The sequence below is a fragment of the Sus scrofa genome, chromosome 6 (assembly GCF_054392235.1).
Source record: "Sus scrofa isolate SSC_HxYL_T2T_F1_AM1 chromosome 6, Sscrofa_HxYL_maternal_Yorkshire_Landrace_v2.0, whole genome shotgun sequence".
NCBI classification, from domain to species: domain Eukaryota; kingdom Metazoa; phylum Chordata; class Mammalia; order Artiodactyla; family Suidae; genus Sus; species Sus scrofa.
Genome location: NC_139388.1, coordinates 55974709 through 55990863, shown reverse-complemented (window position 1 = coordinate 55990863; position 16155 = coordinate 55974709). Strand labels below are relative to the sequence as shown.

General features: G+C 50.4%; 1 protein-coding gene and 1 non-coding gene across 2 annotated transcripts in view; one reads left to right on the top strand and one right to left on the bottom strand.

Moving 5' to 3' along the window:
- The window catches only part of LOC106508274 (outer mitochondrial membrane lipid metabolism regulator OPA3), a 46488-nt gene extending 30610 nt beyond the window's left edge, over positions 1-15878 (top strand). Inside the window, exon 2 of the mRNA XM_021094568.2 lies at positions 12666-15878. Coding sequence (XP_020950227.1) covers positions 12666-13066 — 401 coding nt within the window. The 3' untranslated portion in view covers positions 13067-15878. The remainder of the gene's footprint in view (positions 1-12665) is intronic.
- LOC146402392 (U6 spliceosomal RNA) lies at positions 2756-2860 on the bottom strand. The gene has a single exon (XR_014808681.1). It is a non-coding gene; the product is annotated as a U6 spliceosomal RNA (small nuclear RNA).
- Positions 15879-16155: the final 277 nt, after the last annotated feature.

Here is a 16155-nt window from a genome sequence, read left to right as displayed (position 1 = left end):
GGGTCACACCTGCGGCCCATAACTTAGATTCTTGGAAAGAAGAGGCCCCTGGGTGACTCCAGCCCGTGTCCTCAAAGTGAGGGCTCAGGAAGGAAGAGGAGGGAGTCGCGGGTGGGGGAGGATGCCTTCCGGAGCCTGGATGTTCCTCCTGTTGTATTTCCTGCCGTTGTCCTGTCTGACTTGGTATTGTCCTCGGGGATGACCAGGAATTCCTTCCTCTCGACGGAGCAGCTCTGAGGGAAGCAGTGGCGGAGCCTGGCAGCTCCACCTGCCATCCCCTCCCTGGGGCCCAGGGCCACGCTGCCTCCTCTTGGATCGCCCAAGCCCCCTCCCCTCCTCACTCTAGTTCAGCTCTTTTCTCCCCCCTTCCCCCCACCCCCCCCAGGGGCCGTCCCTCATGTCCCCTGGTGTTTGTCCCTTCACCCGGCTAATGCCCACTCTTCTTCCTTCCCGGCTGGCTTAGCCTGCCCTTTCCTGTGTTTTCTGTTTCTGTTAGCTTTTAATGGCTCGATCGAGGTGTAATTGACACACAAGAAACTGCACATGCGTAAGGTTAGATAGACACGTACACCTGTGAAACCATCACCACAATCTAGAGAGTGACCATCGCCCCAGAGAACCCCTTGCCCCTTGTAATCCCCGCCCCTACCCCGACTCCCTGACCCTTAGGCATCCATGGATCTGCTAGAGAGTTGCTTGCATTTTCTAGAATTGTATGTAGTTGGATTTTTTTTTTTTTTTTTTTTTTTTTGTCTTTTCTAGGGCTGCACTCGCGGCATATGGAGGTTCCCAGGCTAGGGGTCGAATCAGAGCTGTAGCCACCAGCTTACGCCAGAGCCACAGCAACTCGGGATCTGAGCCGCGTCTGCAACTTACACCACAGCTCATGGCAACGCCAGATCCTTAACCCACTGAGCGAGGCCAGGGATCGAGCCCGCAACCTCATGTTTTCTAGTCGGATTGGTTTCCGCTGCGCCATGAAGGGAACTCCTTTTCTCCTTGTTTTGTTTTTTGTAATTGGAATTATACAGTATGATTTTTTTGGCCACCCAGAGGCATATGGAGTTCAGATCTGAGCCCCAGTTTTGACCTGTGCAGCAGTTGCTGCAACACTGGATCCTTAACCCACTGAGCTAGGCCAGGCATAAACCCGTGTCCTCATGAAGCCTAGTCAGGTTCGTTACTGCTGAGCCACAACAGGAACTCCTGTGTAGTATGATTTAAATTTGTTTTCTTCAAAGAGATGCTGGTCATGATACACCACATTGATTTTGCAGCTTATGATCTTAGATCTTCAGTTTAGAACTGCTTGGGGAGTTCGCACAGTATCCATGAGGACGCAGGTTCAATCCCTGGCCTCGCTCAGTGGGTTAAGGATCCAGTGTTGCTCTGACCTGTGGTATAGGCCGGCAGCTACAGCTCCGATTCTGTCCCTAGCTTGGGAACTTCCATAGGGTGTGGCCCTAAAAAGACCAAAAAAAAAAACCAAAAATCAAATCACAAAAACTGCGCTTGGAGGGCTGTCATATCTACCTGTGCCTTATTTGTTTGCCTCCCCTCAGAAGGTCGCAGCCTTGGAACCCCCACCCCTCTGCCCACTCCAGCGTTCTCGACTCGGGGCGGGCAACCCGCTAGAGAAAGGCCAGAGAGAGAGGAGAGGCCTCGGGGAGGGCCCCGGTGAGGTGTGTCAGGGAAGCGGAGAGGCCGGGTCCTCCGGCTGGAGCAGGCCCTTGGCCCCACTGCCCTGGCTGCTGGCACTGCTCACTGCCCCGCGGGGTGCCCTGGCTGGCGCTCGCCCACTCTGCAGCAGCAAAGCTTCCTGAGAAAGATCCGGAGGCTCCTCAGATGCCAACCGAGAGTAACTTCCCCAGGACCTGTCTTCCCCGGGGGGATTATTCAAGTGACCTGTCACATGACCATACAACCTTTGGGTCACCAGATGTCGTCATGCACCGCTTTCGTGCCTCTTGCCCTGGAAGTCACCCATAAACTCAGCTCATGAGTCCCGTCTGTCCTGCAGGTCAGCTGGTGCGGGGTGGCTGGTGCTCGGGGTGCACCCCTGGCTGGCTGAATGCAGGGCAGATCCCTGGCCTGGCAGTTGAAGGAAGCTCCCTGCTAAATGGACCAGGCTTGTGGGGGCAGGGTACCTTCCTCTAGTAACCAAATCTTTGTATAAATCCCTACTTCCTCTCGGAGAAGAAAGGTGATACATTCCTAGAATCAGAACTGTGAGAGTTAGTGTTTTCATTTTCTGTAGAGAAATACCCAAAAGTGGAATTGCTGGATCAGTGTAGTTCTATTTTTAATTTTTTAAGTAACCTTCATACTGCTCTCCATAGTGGCTACACCAATTTACAATCTCACCGACAATGTACAAGGGTTCCCTTTGGCCTTTGTGGGGTTTTTTTGCCTTTTCTTTTTTGTCTTTTCTAGGGCCACACCCATGGCATGTGGAGGTTCCCAGGCAAGGGGTCTAATCGGAGCTGCAGCCGCCGGCCTTCACCAGAGCCACAGCCACTCGGGATCTAAGCCGAGTCTGTGACCTGCACCAGAGCTCACGGCGATGCTGGATCCTTAACCCACTGAGTGAGACCAGGGATCGAACCCTCAACCCCATGGTTCCTAGTTGGATTCGTGTCCGCTGCGCCACAACGGGACCTCCTACCGTAGGTTCTTGTGAATCATGTGTTTTGTTTTATACAGCAGTTCTCACTCTCACAATTCTTCCCTCCCCCCAACAGTTTCACCATAAAATAAAAATATGAAACGCTTCACAAATTCACGTGTCATCCTTGCTCAGCGCCACGCTAATCATCTCTGTATTGTTCCAATTTCAGTGTATGTGCCGCTGAATCGAGATGATTTTTACTCTCGTTGCTTTTGCTTTTGGTGTCAAATCAAGAAAATCATTGCCGAGACTGCTGTTAAGGGGTTTATCACTGTGTTTTCTTCTGGGAGTTTGATGGTTTTAGGTGTTACACTCGAATATTTAATCCATTTTGAGTTACTTTTTGTGTATGGTGTGAGGTAGTCATCCAGTTTAATTCTTTCACTTGTGACTGTCCCGTTTTCCCAGTGCCTTTTATTAAAGAGACCGTAGGGAGTTCCCCGGTGGTCTAGTGGTTAGGATTAGGCACTTCTACCCTTGCGGCCCAGGTTCAATCCCGGGTCTGGGAACTGAGAGCCCACTGCACAATGCAGAGAAAACAAACAAAAGAGAAATAAAAACCAAAAAATTGGCAGAAGACTTGAATGGACATTTTCCAGAGAAGACATACAGGTGGTCGACTGGCGCATGCGAAGGTGTTCAGCATCGCTTTGCTGGTAGAGACCCACCCGCGCGCGAGAGCCGCGGTGAGGAACCACCTTGCAGCTGTCGTCATGTCTGTCATCACGCAGTCTACAAACAGCGAGTTGAGTTCCTGTCGTGGCCCAGTGGTTATCGGACCCGACTAGTGTCCATGAGACCTCGGGCGCAGTCCCTGGCCTCGCTCAGCGGCTCTCGGACCCGGCGTTGCCGTGAGCTGTGGTGTAGGTTGCAGACACGGCTCGAATCCCTCACTGTGGTGGCTGTGCTGTGGGCCGGCAGCTGTAGCTCCGATTCAACCCCTGGCCTGGGAACCTCCATATGCTGCGGGTGCAGCCCTAAAAAGCCAAAAAAAAAAAAAAAAAAAAGAAAGAAAAAACTCTACAAATACCAAATGTCAGAGAGGATGTGGAGAAAAGGGAACCCTGTACACTGGGATGGGAATGGAAATTGGTGCAGCCACTGTGCCAAAGAGTGTGGAAATTCCTTAAAAAACTTAAAAATGACACTATGATATGATCCAGCAGTTCCACTCCTGGGTGTATATATATGGAAAAAAAAACAAAAACACTTATTCAAAAAGATACATGCACTCCAGTGTTCACAGTAGCACCGCTTACAACAGCCAAGGCATGGGAGCCAAGGCATGGGAGCAAGCCAGGTGCCCATCCACAGACAACTGGATTGAGAAGATGTTTTATACACACACACACACACAGGAACAGTATTCAGCCATGGAAAAGAATGAAATGTTACCATTCACAGCACCATGGCTGAACCTAGAGAACATTATGCTTAGTGAAATGAATCAGAGAAAGATAAATATTACATGATCTCACTTAATATGTGGAATTATATAAAAATAATACAAAGGAACATATATGCAGAAGAGAAACAGACACGCAGATACGGAAAACAAACTTGTGGTTACCAAGGGGGAGAGGGAGGCCGGGGGAACAAGCCAGCCGTATGGGATTAAGAGAGACCAGGTACTAGATATAAAATAGATAAGCAACAGGAGTAGACAGCACAGGGAATATACACCTGAGACTAATGCAGTGTTGTAAATCCACTGTACTTCAATTCAGGAAAAAAAAAGAAAAGGCAAGAATGCGAGACAGGGACGTGAGGTAGCAGCCTGCCACGTGGTGCTGGTAGGAGGTTCAGCAGGGTGACTAAGGGCGAATGAACAGGTCAGGCAAGTACCACCATTCCCGGGGCTGAAGCAAGTCGTTAATTCTCGCTCCCTTGGGAAAAGCAGCATTCTTGACTCTTCAGGGGCGGGGTGAATATCAAACCTAAGATATAAAATTAGAACCAGACAACAATGTTTTGACGAACTTTGGATGCTTAGGGTAACATCACATACAGTAAATGCGAGGAAACCTCAAGAAAAGGCCAGCCATTCCTCCACTCATTAAGCATTCCCCGAGTGCCTTCTCGAAAGCAGGTCCCGGGTGGGGCATTTCTGGGAGCCTGCCCCTGAGGAGCTACAGTCTAGTCCAGGCAGTGACTAAGGAGTTACTCATGACACAGGGAGAATTTGCCAGAGGTCTCAAGGCACTTGAAAACCGTGCAGCCAGCCTTTTTGGCTGGTAAGCTCAGGCACGGTTAGGTGACTCTTATTTCTGTATCCATTTTAGAAGCAGGGAGTTCTGCATCCTTATGTACTTTCTTAATTCCACCTAGATTAAACAGTATCATGTTGAAGGAAGCCCAGGGTGCTTTGGAAACCTAGAGGATGTGTCTGACCCAGCCTAGATATCAGAGAGGACTTCCGAGAGGAAGGGACCCTCCGGCTGAGACCTGAAAACGGAATTGGAGAGCAGTGGGAAAAGACGAGTGGAGGAAGGGCATCGCAGGCAGGGGTGTATTTAGATGTCAGACGGAAAGGTGAGCAAAACAGGCCAGGGCCCAGCCCTTGCAGAGCTCATGACCTGGTGGGGAAGACAGCTCTGTCATCACTGATGCCCAAGATGGAGCAGGGCTGGATGTAGGAGTGCAGGGAGTTGACGAAGCCCAGAGGGGGCATCTGACTTAGTCCTGAAGGAAACGCCTGAGGTGTATCTTGAAGAACAACTAGGAGTTAGCAGGCATCTAGTAGAAGAAAATCAACAGAGTCAAAAGATGCTTCTCTGAGGAGTTCCCACTGTGGCACAGTGGGATCAGTGGCATCTTGGGAGTGCCAGGACACAGGTTTGATTCCTGGCCCGGCACAGTGGTTAAGGATCCGGTGTTGCCACAGCTGCAGCTCAGGTGGCAGCTGTGGCTTGCATCTGATCTCTGGCCTGGGAACTCCATACATATGCCACAGGATAGCCAAAAAAATTTAAAGAAAAACAACCGACATAGTTCTTTGGACAGATTAATACTCCTAAAAGGAAAAAACATAAATTTCCATTAAAGGGGATGCATGGGTGTTCTCTTGTGGCACAGCAGGTTAAGGATCTAGTGTTGCCACAACTGTGGCTTGGACTCTATCCCTGGCCCAGGAATTTCCATATGCCCCAGTGTAGCCAAAAAAAGAAAAAAATACATCATAAGCAAAAATATTAGGAAATGAATGTACCATTTTTTAAGAAGGGTAATAAAGTATGACCTGGTAGGATTTGTTCCAAGACTACAAATTTGATTGAGTGTTTGAAAAGCAATCAGGTGTACGTGGGTCTAGTTTTGGACCATCTCCTCTGTTCCGGTCCTCATATTTGTCTATCCTATACTAATACTATCCTGTCTTCATTACTTTAGCTTTGCAGTCAGTCTTGAAATGGGATGGTGTAAATCATCAAATTTTATTCTTTAAAATGTTCTTTTCCTTGGAGCTCCCGTCGTGGTGCAGTGGTTAACGAATCCGACTAGGAACCATGAGGTTGCGGGTTCCATCCCTGGCCTCGCTCAGTGGGTTAAGGATCTGGCGTTGCTGTGAGCTGTGGTGTGGGTCGCAGATGCAGCTCGGATCCTGCGTTGCTGTGGCTGTGGTGGAGGCCGGTGGCTGCAGCTCCGATTAGACCCCTAGCCTGGGAACCTCCGTATGCCGTGGGAGTGGCTCAAGAGAACACAAAAAGACAAAAAAAAAAAAGAAAAAAAAAGTTCTTTTTCTTAATTCAGTGAATTTTATTATATTTACAGTTGTACAACCGTCATCACAACCTAATTTTACAACATTTCCATCCCAAACCCCCAGCCCATCCCTCCCCACCACCACCGTGTCTCCTTTAGTAACCATAAGTTTTTCAAAGTCGGTGAGTCAGTTTCTATTCTACAAAGAAGTTCCTTGTGTCCTTTTTTTTAACATTCCACATATAAGTGATAGCATGTGATGCTGGTGTCTCACTGTCTGACTGACTTCACTTAGCATGGTAATTTCTAGGCCCATCCATGTTGTTGCAAATGCCGTTATTTCATTCCTTTGTATGGCTGAGTCATATTCCGTTGTGTGTATAGATCAAGAACCACATCTTCTTGATCTACTCCTCTGTCAGTAGGCATTTAGGTTGTTTCCACGTCTTGGCTATTGTATATAGTGTGGCAGTGAACACTGGGGTACATGTATCTTTGTAAGTCATGGTTTTCCCTGAGTAGATGCCCAGGAGTGGAATTGCTGGATCATATAGTGCTTCCGTTTTTAGTTTTTTGAGGAATCCCCTTACCGTTTTCCATAGTGGTTATACCAGTTTACATCCCCACCAACAGTGTAAGAGGATTCTCTTGTCTCCGCACCCTCTCCAGCGTTTACTCTTTGGAGACGTCTTGATGATGGCCCTTTGTGCTGGTGTGAGGTGGCACCTCATAGTAATTTCATTGCGTTTCTCTAATCATGAGTGATGTTGAACATCTTTTCATGTGTGTTTTGGCCGTCTGTATGTCTTCTTTGGAGAATTGTCTGTTTAGATCTTCTGCCCATTTTTTGATGGGGTTGTTTGTTTTTGGTATTGAGCTGCAGGAGCTGTTTACATAATTATGGAGATGAATCCCTTGTCAGTCGCTTCATTTGCAAACATTTTCTTCCATTCTGTGGGTTGTCTTTTTGTGTTCTTCTTGAAAATGTTCTATTCTTAGGACAGAAATTTGGGGTTCAGCTTGTTTCTAACAATGGAGAATCTTGTTAAGATGTGTATTGGGGTTGCCTGAGATGCAGTGCCCCGGGACTCGGGACTCGGCAGTCTCCCTGCCGGGAGCCCTTTCTCCTGGAGGCACCTTACTTGTCCCTTAGCCAGGAACAGATGAACGAGCCGGTCCATCCGCAGAGTGGAGGAACTCAACCCCGTGGCCACACGGTGGATCTCACTGATGTTTTGTTGAACAAAAGAAGTCAGAACAGAAGGAGTATAAATGGTCTATCATCAAGAAGACTAGGACTTAAAGAGATGATATCATGTATCATGAGAGGTAAAGAACAGGGTATTGACCTGAGGGTAGGAACCATTTGGAGTGTGGGAATGTTCTAGATCGTGAACTAGGTGATGCTTACATGTTAAAAAAGTATCCAGCTCTGCACTTAACATTTGCATACTTTATGTAAATTATATTTCACTAAAAAGGAAAAAAAAAGAATGGATTTAGATCCCACTGTGGCTCAGCACAAACAAACCCGACCAGTACCCATGAGGATGTGGGTTTGATCCCTGGCCTCGATCAGTGGGTCGGGAACCATTGCCGTGAGCTGTGGTGTAGGTTGTAGACACAGCTCAGATCCCATGTTGCTGTGGCTGTGGCCATGGCTGTGGCTGGCAGCTGCAGCTCTGATTCAGCCCCTAGCCTGGGAACCTTCATATGCTGTGGGTGCGGCCCTAAAAAGCAATAGAAAAAAGTGGGGGTGGGGTTAGTGAAGTCATTGGAAAGTCACTTACATAACTGCATTTCTATATGCCAGCCGCTGCCAAATTGAAAATGGAACTTAAAATACCATGAATGGCCAAAAATATCAATACTTAGAAATAAACAAAATCAAAGAGATGCAAGACTTGCAGAGAAAATGAGAAGCTAAGTGGTTTGAAAGACTCAATGTTGGGAAGATGTCACTGGCCTGAAAATGATCTGTAGGCTCAGTAGAATTCCAACCAAAATCTAGGACAGTGGCTTTCAGCCTTTTTTTTTTTTTTTTTTTTTTTTTTGTCTTTTTGTCTTTTTGTCTTTTCAGGGCCACAAGGCATATTGAAGTTCCCAGGTAGGGGTCGAGTCAGAGCTACAGCTGCTGGCCTCCACCACAGCCACAGCAACTTAGGGTCTGAGCCGCATCTCCAACTTACACCACAGCTCACGGCAACACCGGATCCTTAACCCACTGAGTAAGGCCAGGGATTGAACCTCTGTCCTCATGGATCCTAGTAGGGTTCATTAACCACCGAGCCACAGAGGGAACTCCTGGCTTTCAACCTTTTGACTGTGTTTTAGTCACATACACATTCACACACACACACACACACGCACACACACACAACACAAAACAACTTTGCTCTGAGTACTTAAGATTGGCTTTGACATTTTATATTTTGTTATTGTTGTTGTATCTGTGAACTTGGTTTGTTGTTTTCTAATTCCTCATGAGATCATATGTATTTGTCTTTCTCTGACAATCATTTCACTTAGCATAATGCCCTCAAAGTCCACCTAATATTTTCTTTTTCTTTCTTTCTTTTTCTTTTTTTTTTTTTGTCTTTTTAGGGCTGCACCTGTGGCATATGGAGGTTCCCAGTCTAGGGGTCGAATCAGAGCTGCAGCTGCCGGCCTCCACCACAGCCACAGCAACGCGGGATCCGAGCCGCGTCTGCAACCTACACCACAGCTCACGGCAACGCCAGATCGTCAGCCCACTGAGCAAGGGCAGGGACCAAACCCGCAACCTCATGGTTCCTAGTCGGATTCGTTAACCACTGCGCCACGACGGGAACTCCTATTTTCTTTTTTCTTTTTTTTTGTCTTTTTGCCTTTTCTAGGGCTGCTCCCACGGCATATGGAAGTTCCAGGCTAGGGGTCCAGTCGGAGCTGCAGCCACTGGCCTACGCCAGAGCCACAGCAACACGGGATCTGAGCCGCATCTGCGATCCACACCACAGCTCACAGCAATGCTGGATCCTTCACCCACTGAGCAAGGGCAGGGATCAAACCCTCAACCTCATGGTTCCTAGTCGGATTTGTTAACCACTGTGCCACGAAAGGAACTCCAGTCTTTATTTTCATTTTTCTAATGTGGCGGATGCATGGAGTGCAAGGGACCTTGTTATAGTTACTGAACAGTCTGTGCGTTAAACCCTGATCTTATAAAAGGGTGGTCTAGCCAGGGTTTTTTGGGGACCAGAGAGGGGAAGGGGCACTGCTGTTTCCTCCCCGGCCACGTTGGGAGCTGAGGGAAAAGGTGACAAGAGTATAATACAAGAGTAAGCAACATAGGAGTTCCCTGGTGGTGCAGCAGGTTAAGGATCTAGTGTTGTCACTGCTGTGGCTTGGGTTGCTGCTCTGGTGTGGGTTCTCTCCCTGGCTGGGGAGCTTGTGCATGTTGTGGACATGACCAAAGGGAAAAATAAAAAAGAATGGTAAATATATCTGGAGTTCCTTGGTGGTTTAGTAGTTAGTATTCAGCACTTTCACCACCACAGCCTGAGTTCAGTCCCTGGTCTGGGAACTGAGATCCCACATCAAGCGACTGCATGTCGTGCCCTCCCCCCAAAAAAAAACAGGGGGATAAGAAATATATACAAGTCCCTTGTAGAAATAGGGAGCAGAGGGTTTGGGGAGGACAGGCTGAAGTGCTCATCTTTTAGTAGTGGTGCCAGGGGGCCCCCAGAAATAATTGTGTAAATACAAGCACACTTCCAGTTAGAAGACTGAGAAATAGAGATGAGCAACATACGCCCATGTTATTGGATGTCAAGGAGAGGATGCTGGGGGACAGAAAGGCCGGTTAGTGCAAGATTTGGAGCTATGTTTGAGGGGAGCTTAGGGATCAGGGCTGAGTGGGGGGCTCTGACTTTTCATTTTGTAGTTTGAGTACTTGATTTTCATGCAGTGTGTTACTCTTCTTAGTGAAAAGAATGATAGTTTTGGGGGGGTCCTGTTGTCTTTTAACCCGTTCCTGACTACCGCACGGAGGCTGGGGCGTGAGGCCGGAGCAGAGAGATGGGGAGGAGGCTGGGGCAGGGACCCGCTGACACTGTCAACAAGGCCTGCTGGGCATCATCCGTGTGCCTGGCCTGGTGCTGGATGGTGCCAGGGACACAGCAGTGACTGTGACGGCCCTGGGCCCCACCGTCATGGGCCTCACAGCCCAGTGGAGACGGAGTGCAAGCCGGTAGCTGGATGACAGGATCATTCCCAGTTGTGCCTGGCGCTCTGAAGGGAATCCACAGAGTAACAGAGGGACAGAGGGTCCCTGGAGAGGGAGGTCAAGAAGGGGGCATTGGTCAGCGCTGGGATGGAGCCTGGACCAGAACAGCAGAAGGGGATACGGAAGAGGCACCGGGGCTGGTGTACAGTCATCTCCCCTTAGACGGAGGCGACTCAAAGTGGCCTGTCATCACCCAGCCAGGAAGTAGGTGGCAGAGCCCCAAGTGGACCCGGGATGACCTGGTGCAAGGACTCCAGTGTGAGAGGGTCTCCACAGCCCGGCCCCCACCAACTCCGCAACACCAGGGCTACATGACAGTTAGCGGGAGTGGTGACCACAGCAGGTGGAAAGCCTTTAAAAATGTGAGAAGTTATGTTCCCTTCAGAGCATTTTCAAGTTGACAGCTAAGACTTTTCTTCGTAAGTTCAAGTAGGTGCGAGGATATGATTTCCAGTATGTCAGGAATGTTGACGTTTTCACACGGAGCGGACGCGTCCTTTCCTCAGAGTGTCTCCCATGGTCCACATACGCCTGTGATTTGGTACCTGCCAGCACCCCGCTGATAAGAAAAAAAAATGAACAAGCTCTGCTTTTATCTCAGAAACTTGGCCTCGTTCCTTTTTGCCTTTGAACTTATGGGTACCGTTCCCCTCCCCCTACAGTTCTGTCTAATGAAGGATGTATCACCAACCAAAACATGTACGGAAATTCAAATTGTAATTTCTTTTATTTCCTGTAAATTCTTTTATTTTCTGTGACCCAAATATTAAAATGTTTCCTTCTGGATTGAATTACCTTTGAAATTGTTAACGCACAATTAATTTAAAACATTTTACAGGAGTTCCCTCAAAATGCTGGGACTCTTCCTTCACAAAGGAGCAGCTAGGCAAGGAAGTTTTTGTTCCAGCAGCATCTGCCAGCTCTGAGCTTCAGGGGGCACAGGGGGTTAAGGATCCAGAATTGTCACTGCAGTGGCTTGGGTCGCTGCTGTGGCTTAGGTTTGATCCCTGGCCTAGGAACTTCCGATGCCATGGGTGTGGCCCAAAAAGCAAGTGAAAAAATTTAAAAATAAAACATTTTATGTATTATGCATATTTTGTGGCTAATTATGAAATGCTAAAAGTAAAGCGATATGTAGGAAATGAATCTCCACATGAGCTAGAAGAAGGGCAGCCCCAATAATTCCATGTGCCCTTGGATGAATGTTAACTATTACAGGAGTGAGTCAGGGTTCGGCCTCAGTTCGCCCTTGGTCTCTAAGAGTCAAAATGCTGGGACTCTTCCTTCACAAAGGAGCAGCTAGGCAAGGAAGTTTTTGTTCCAGCAGCATCTGCCAGCTCTGAGCTTCTTCCAAGGTACATGCCCCCAAGCTCCATGTGAAGAGCTCACCACTCTTAGCTCCATCTTCAGGGTCCAGATCCAGGATGGGAGCCACTGGCCTTGCAGAGAGGATTGGTCATCCAGTGCCCACAGTTGCTGGGCGTCAATTCCTACTTTTCAGCCGCCCTTTCTTTGGACCCAGGAAGTCCGCCCCACCGTAGCCCAAAATCTGCATGTGGGGAAGATTTGGAAAGAGAGGAGAGAGGATAGGCAGTGGTGCCAGCGGCAGGGGGTGCACAGCTGGCCTGTGGGTGGCTTGAAGGAGGAGCGGGAGGAGCTAATGAGCTCCCAGCAGTTGACCCTTTCTTTACACCTTCCGGGCACTTTGCGCTCTGGGAGCTCCTAGTGACCTTCCAGGGGCGTGACCCAGGTTGACAGCCTCCCCTCTGGGGCAGAGTTTCTCATTCCTGGCTACTTGCCAGAATCTTCTGGGAGATTTGAAAAGATGCCCTCATGGTCACCCAAGGCCTGGTGACTGGCTTTCCCGAGGCCAGACTAGGTGCAGGTCTTGTTTAAAGGCCCCCCCAAACCACCCCTCCCCGCCCCCGGTCTGGCTGCTGTGTCCCCATGTCTCCCACCTGGACGCGGGGACGCAGGGGGCGGGGCTTGCAGGGGGCTCTGCGTGCACGACCTGATCGCTCTCTTCCCCCGCAGTGTACCACTGGGTGGAGATGCGGACCAAGATGCGTATCATGGGCTTCCGGGGCACGGTCATCAAGCCGCTGAACGAGGAGGCGGCCGCCGAGCTGGGCGCCGAGCTGCTGGGCGAGGCCACCATCTTCATCGTGGGTGGCGGCTGCCTGGTGCTGGAGTACTGGCGCCACCAGGCACAGCAGCGTCATAAGGAAGAGGAGCAGCGTGCAGCCTGGGACGCGATGCGGGACGAGGTGGGCCACCTGGCGCTGGCGGTCGAGGCCCTGCAGGCGCAGATGCAGGCGGCACCACCGCAGGGCGCCCTGGAGGAGCTGAAAGTGCAGGTGCAGGAGGTGCGCTCCCAGCTTGGCGCGCGGGACCCAAGTTCCACGTCCAAGGCCGTGTCCACATCCAAGGAGTAGGAACCTGCTGAAGCCTGAACTTAGACGTGGCCATGTGTGCAGTGATGTGGCCTTCTCCCTGCATTGCCCCGGCCTGTGCTGGCCCAGTGGAAACCACCAGGATCTTGATGGAACTGGGATTAGCTCACCTCCTATTGATGACCAGTGGTGCCTTCCACTGGGACCCGCCCCCTGGCAGGGGAAGCCTTCCAGCGTGGCCCCCTCCAACTGCTAGCTCCTTGGTACAGTGGGCAGTGCCCCTGGCTCCACCCCCCACGCCAAGCTACAGGGCTCTGCGAGGTCCTCGCTGGCAGAACAGCATGCTCGCTCTTCTGACAGAAGAAAAATTGGAACAGGACTTAAGCCAGATCAACCCGTCAGCCCCCTGTTTACCTGATCGGTGTTACCTTTCCCTGGGAGGCTCCTCCTTTGCACTGGAAGCCCCCCTTTGCTTTGTCAGTTGGTACAGGCCGTTGTAAGGCAATGCTGTGTCTTTAAATGAACTTTTGTCTCACTCACCCTCCAAGGTGGGCTCTGTCTGGGCATTGCCACACTTTTTGAAGGGAGAAAGGTGGATCCTGGCTTGCAGTTGATCCATCAAGTATTATCTCTTTTCCCTTAACCTGATCTCTGGTATTTTACCCTGAGATGCTCAAATGGAAAATTCCAACAGACCCCCCCCCCCAACTGCAGTGGCCGTGCAGGGTCTTCTCCCGGCAGTGCCCTCACAACCCCCCTTCTGGTAGGAGAATTGATCTAGCCACAGGCCCCCTGTTTAGTCCCTGGGCCTTTCCTGACGTGTCCTTTCCTCCCCTGCTGTCTGCTTCAGGGGCCTCTCTTAGGAGGCTTCCGGCCATGGACTGGATGATCCATCAACTCTGTAGATCTGTGCATTCCTACCTTCCTCTCCCGGGGCTCCCTTCATTCACTGGGACGCTCCCGCCTCCATAGCCCCAAGTCCCACCTGCATCCCACTGGTTTGGGCCACCAGTTGGTCGTACCTCTGTATTAGTTTCCAGGGCTGCCATAACAAAAGACAACAGGCTCAGTGGCTTTAAACAGTTTATTCTTTCACGGTTCTGGAAGCCAGAGCGCTGAAATCACGGTGTTAGCCAGGCCATGCTCCCTTCAAAGCCCCTGGGGGAGGATCCTTCCTTGCCTTTTTGGCTTCTGGTGGTCTCAGGCATTCCTTGGCTGGTGGCCTCATATCTCCAGTCTCTGCCTCTGTCTTCATGTGGCCTTCTCTTCCTCTTCTGTCTCTTATAAAGATTCCTGTTATGGGATCTACGACCAGCTCCAAATCTAGATAACTTCACTTCAAGATCCTTAGTTCCATCTACAAGGAACCTTTTTCCAAATAAGCTCCCATTCACGTTCCCCGGGTTAGGCTGTGGACATATCTTTTGGGGCCACCATTGGACCCGCTACACCTCCCCACCCCAGGAGTACTGGGACCCCTGCCAGCCCTGGGGCCTTGGGGGAACCACCCTTTACTACCTGACTTCTCCTCCAGGACTCATCTCTGAAGAAGGAGAGCTCTTGGCCCCACCACCTACATTCTGCCTTTCAGACTCTAGACGTTTCCTAATTCAAAGAGCCCTGAAGTCAGGACATCATCTTAGGGATGCGTCCAAGAATCAGACTGTGGATTTCCAGAATGGGTACAAGCCTTGTTAAAATTGGGGGAGACGCTGAGAAGGTTCTGATGGGGGCGAGCAGTAGAGCATCATCCAAGATGGGGAAACTGCAGCCCAGGGGGAACCAAAGGACTTGCCCAAGGCCATGAGGTGCTGAAGTAGTGCGAGCAGAGTCGGGGGCACAGGGGAGACAGGAGGGATGCAGGGTGCTGGAGGGCACTGGTACAGGGCCGGGAGGAAGACGAGAGGGAGGCGGATTACGGGGCGGGGCGGGGGGGCAGAGATCTCTACACAACATTGGGAGTAGGGGGTGGGAGGCTCGGTTCTCTATCAGAACACCCAAGGTCTTAGCATGGAGTGAACGGGGTTAGATGCACCCCCCCCTCGGCCCGCCTCCTGGGAGCTGTAGGTGAAGCGGGAGGGGCCGGCTTTCTCTCCCTTCCTTCCTCCCTCCCCTCACTTCCCCAGCGGAGTGAAAATGATCTGGACACAAGACCTCCCCAAATAGAAAACCAAGAAACGGGGGGTTCTGAAACAGCATCTTCATTCCTTCTAGAAGAGCCCCTCTGATGTAGCGGGAGGTGGGGAGGTGGGTCCCAGGTAAGAGTGTCTTTAAAATCAGAAGTGACCTGAGTGGGTTAAATGATGAGGGGAAGAGGGCAAGAGAGAGCTCCCCCTGGAAGAAGGGGTGCTGATGGGTGGAGCCAGGTGAGCAGGCTCACTGCCTGTTTCCATGGTTACCCCTGGAGGGCTCCACTCTGGCAGTGACACATTTCTGGAGGCCAGAGACTAGGACTGCCAGCCCCCTCTCCACCCCCCATCAATAAGCAGCGTCATTATCATGATAGACAGAGTTTGCTGAACTCTGGGTAGGTGCTGGGCCCCGTTCTGAGTGCTTCACATGGTCCCCATAACATTATTTTCTTTGTTTCTTTGATGAAGAATCCAAGGCACAGAGAGAGCAAGTCACCTACCCAAGGTCACACAGGCAGGGAAGATGCTGATGTGTACTTAGGCATGGGGTGCATCCGCTTCACCCTGGGCGGGGGGTTGTCAGCGCACATGGAAGTGGAGAGAATCCCTTCTCAGGACGCACACGGCCAGAGGACGCTTCTTCGCTCTGTTTTCCAGCTAGCTAAAATTTTATATACATTCTCGACTTGGGGAGAGGGATTAGAATAAATTTGTCATTCACATTGGTTGTCTTCAAGTCGATGCATTTTTTCCCCTATATTTAAAAAATCCCAATCAACCTCAGAAAAAAATGTCCTTCCGTTATTCTTTCAAGAAATGGCCACTGATGTGTGCACCATGTCCTCTGCAGCGCTGGGCTCCCAGCAGGGACCGGGACAGCTCCAGCCCCGTCTTTACCGGGCTTGCAGTCCAGTGGGGGGACAGATACACAGACAGACATTTCTTTTCCGATGATTCCTGCCCCGCGGTTATTTGAGGGAGAGGGCCCAGACGGAATCC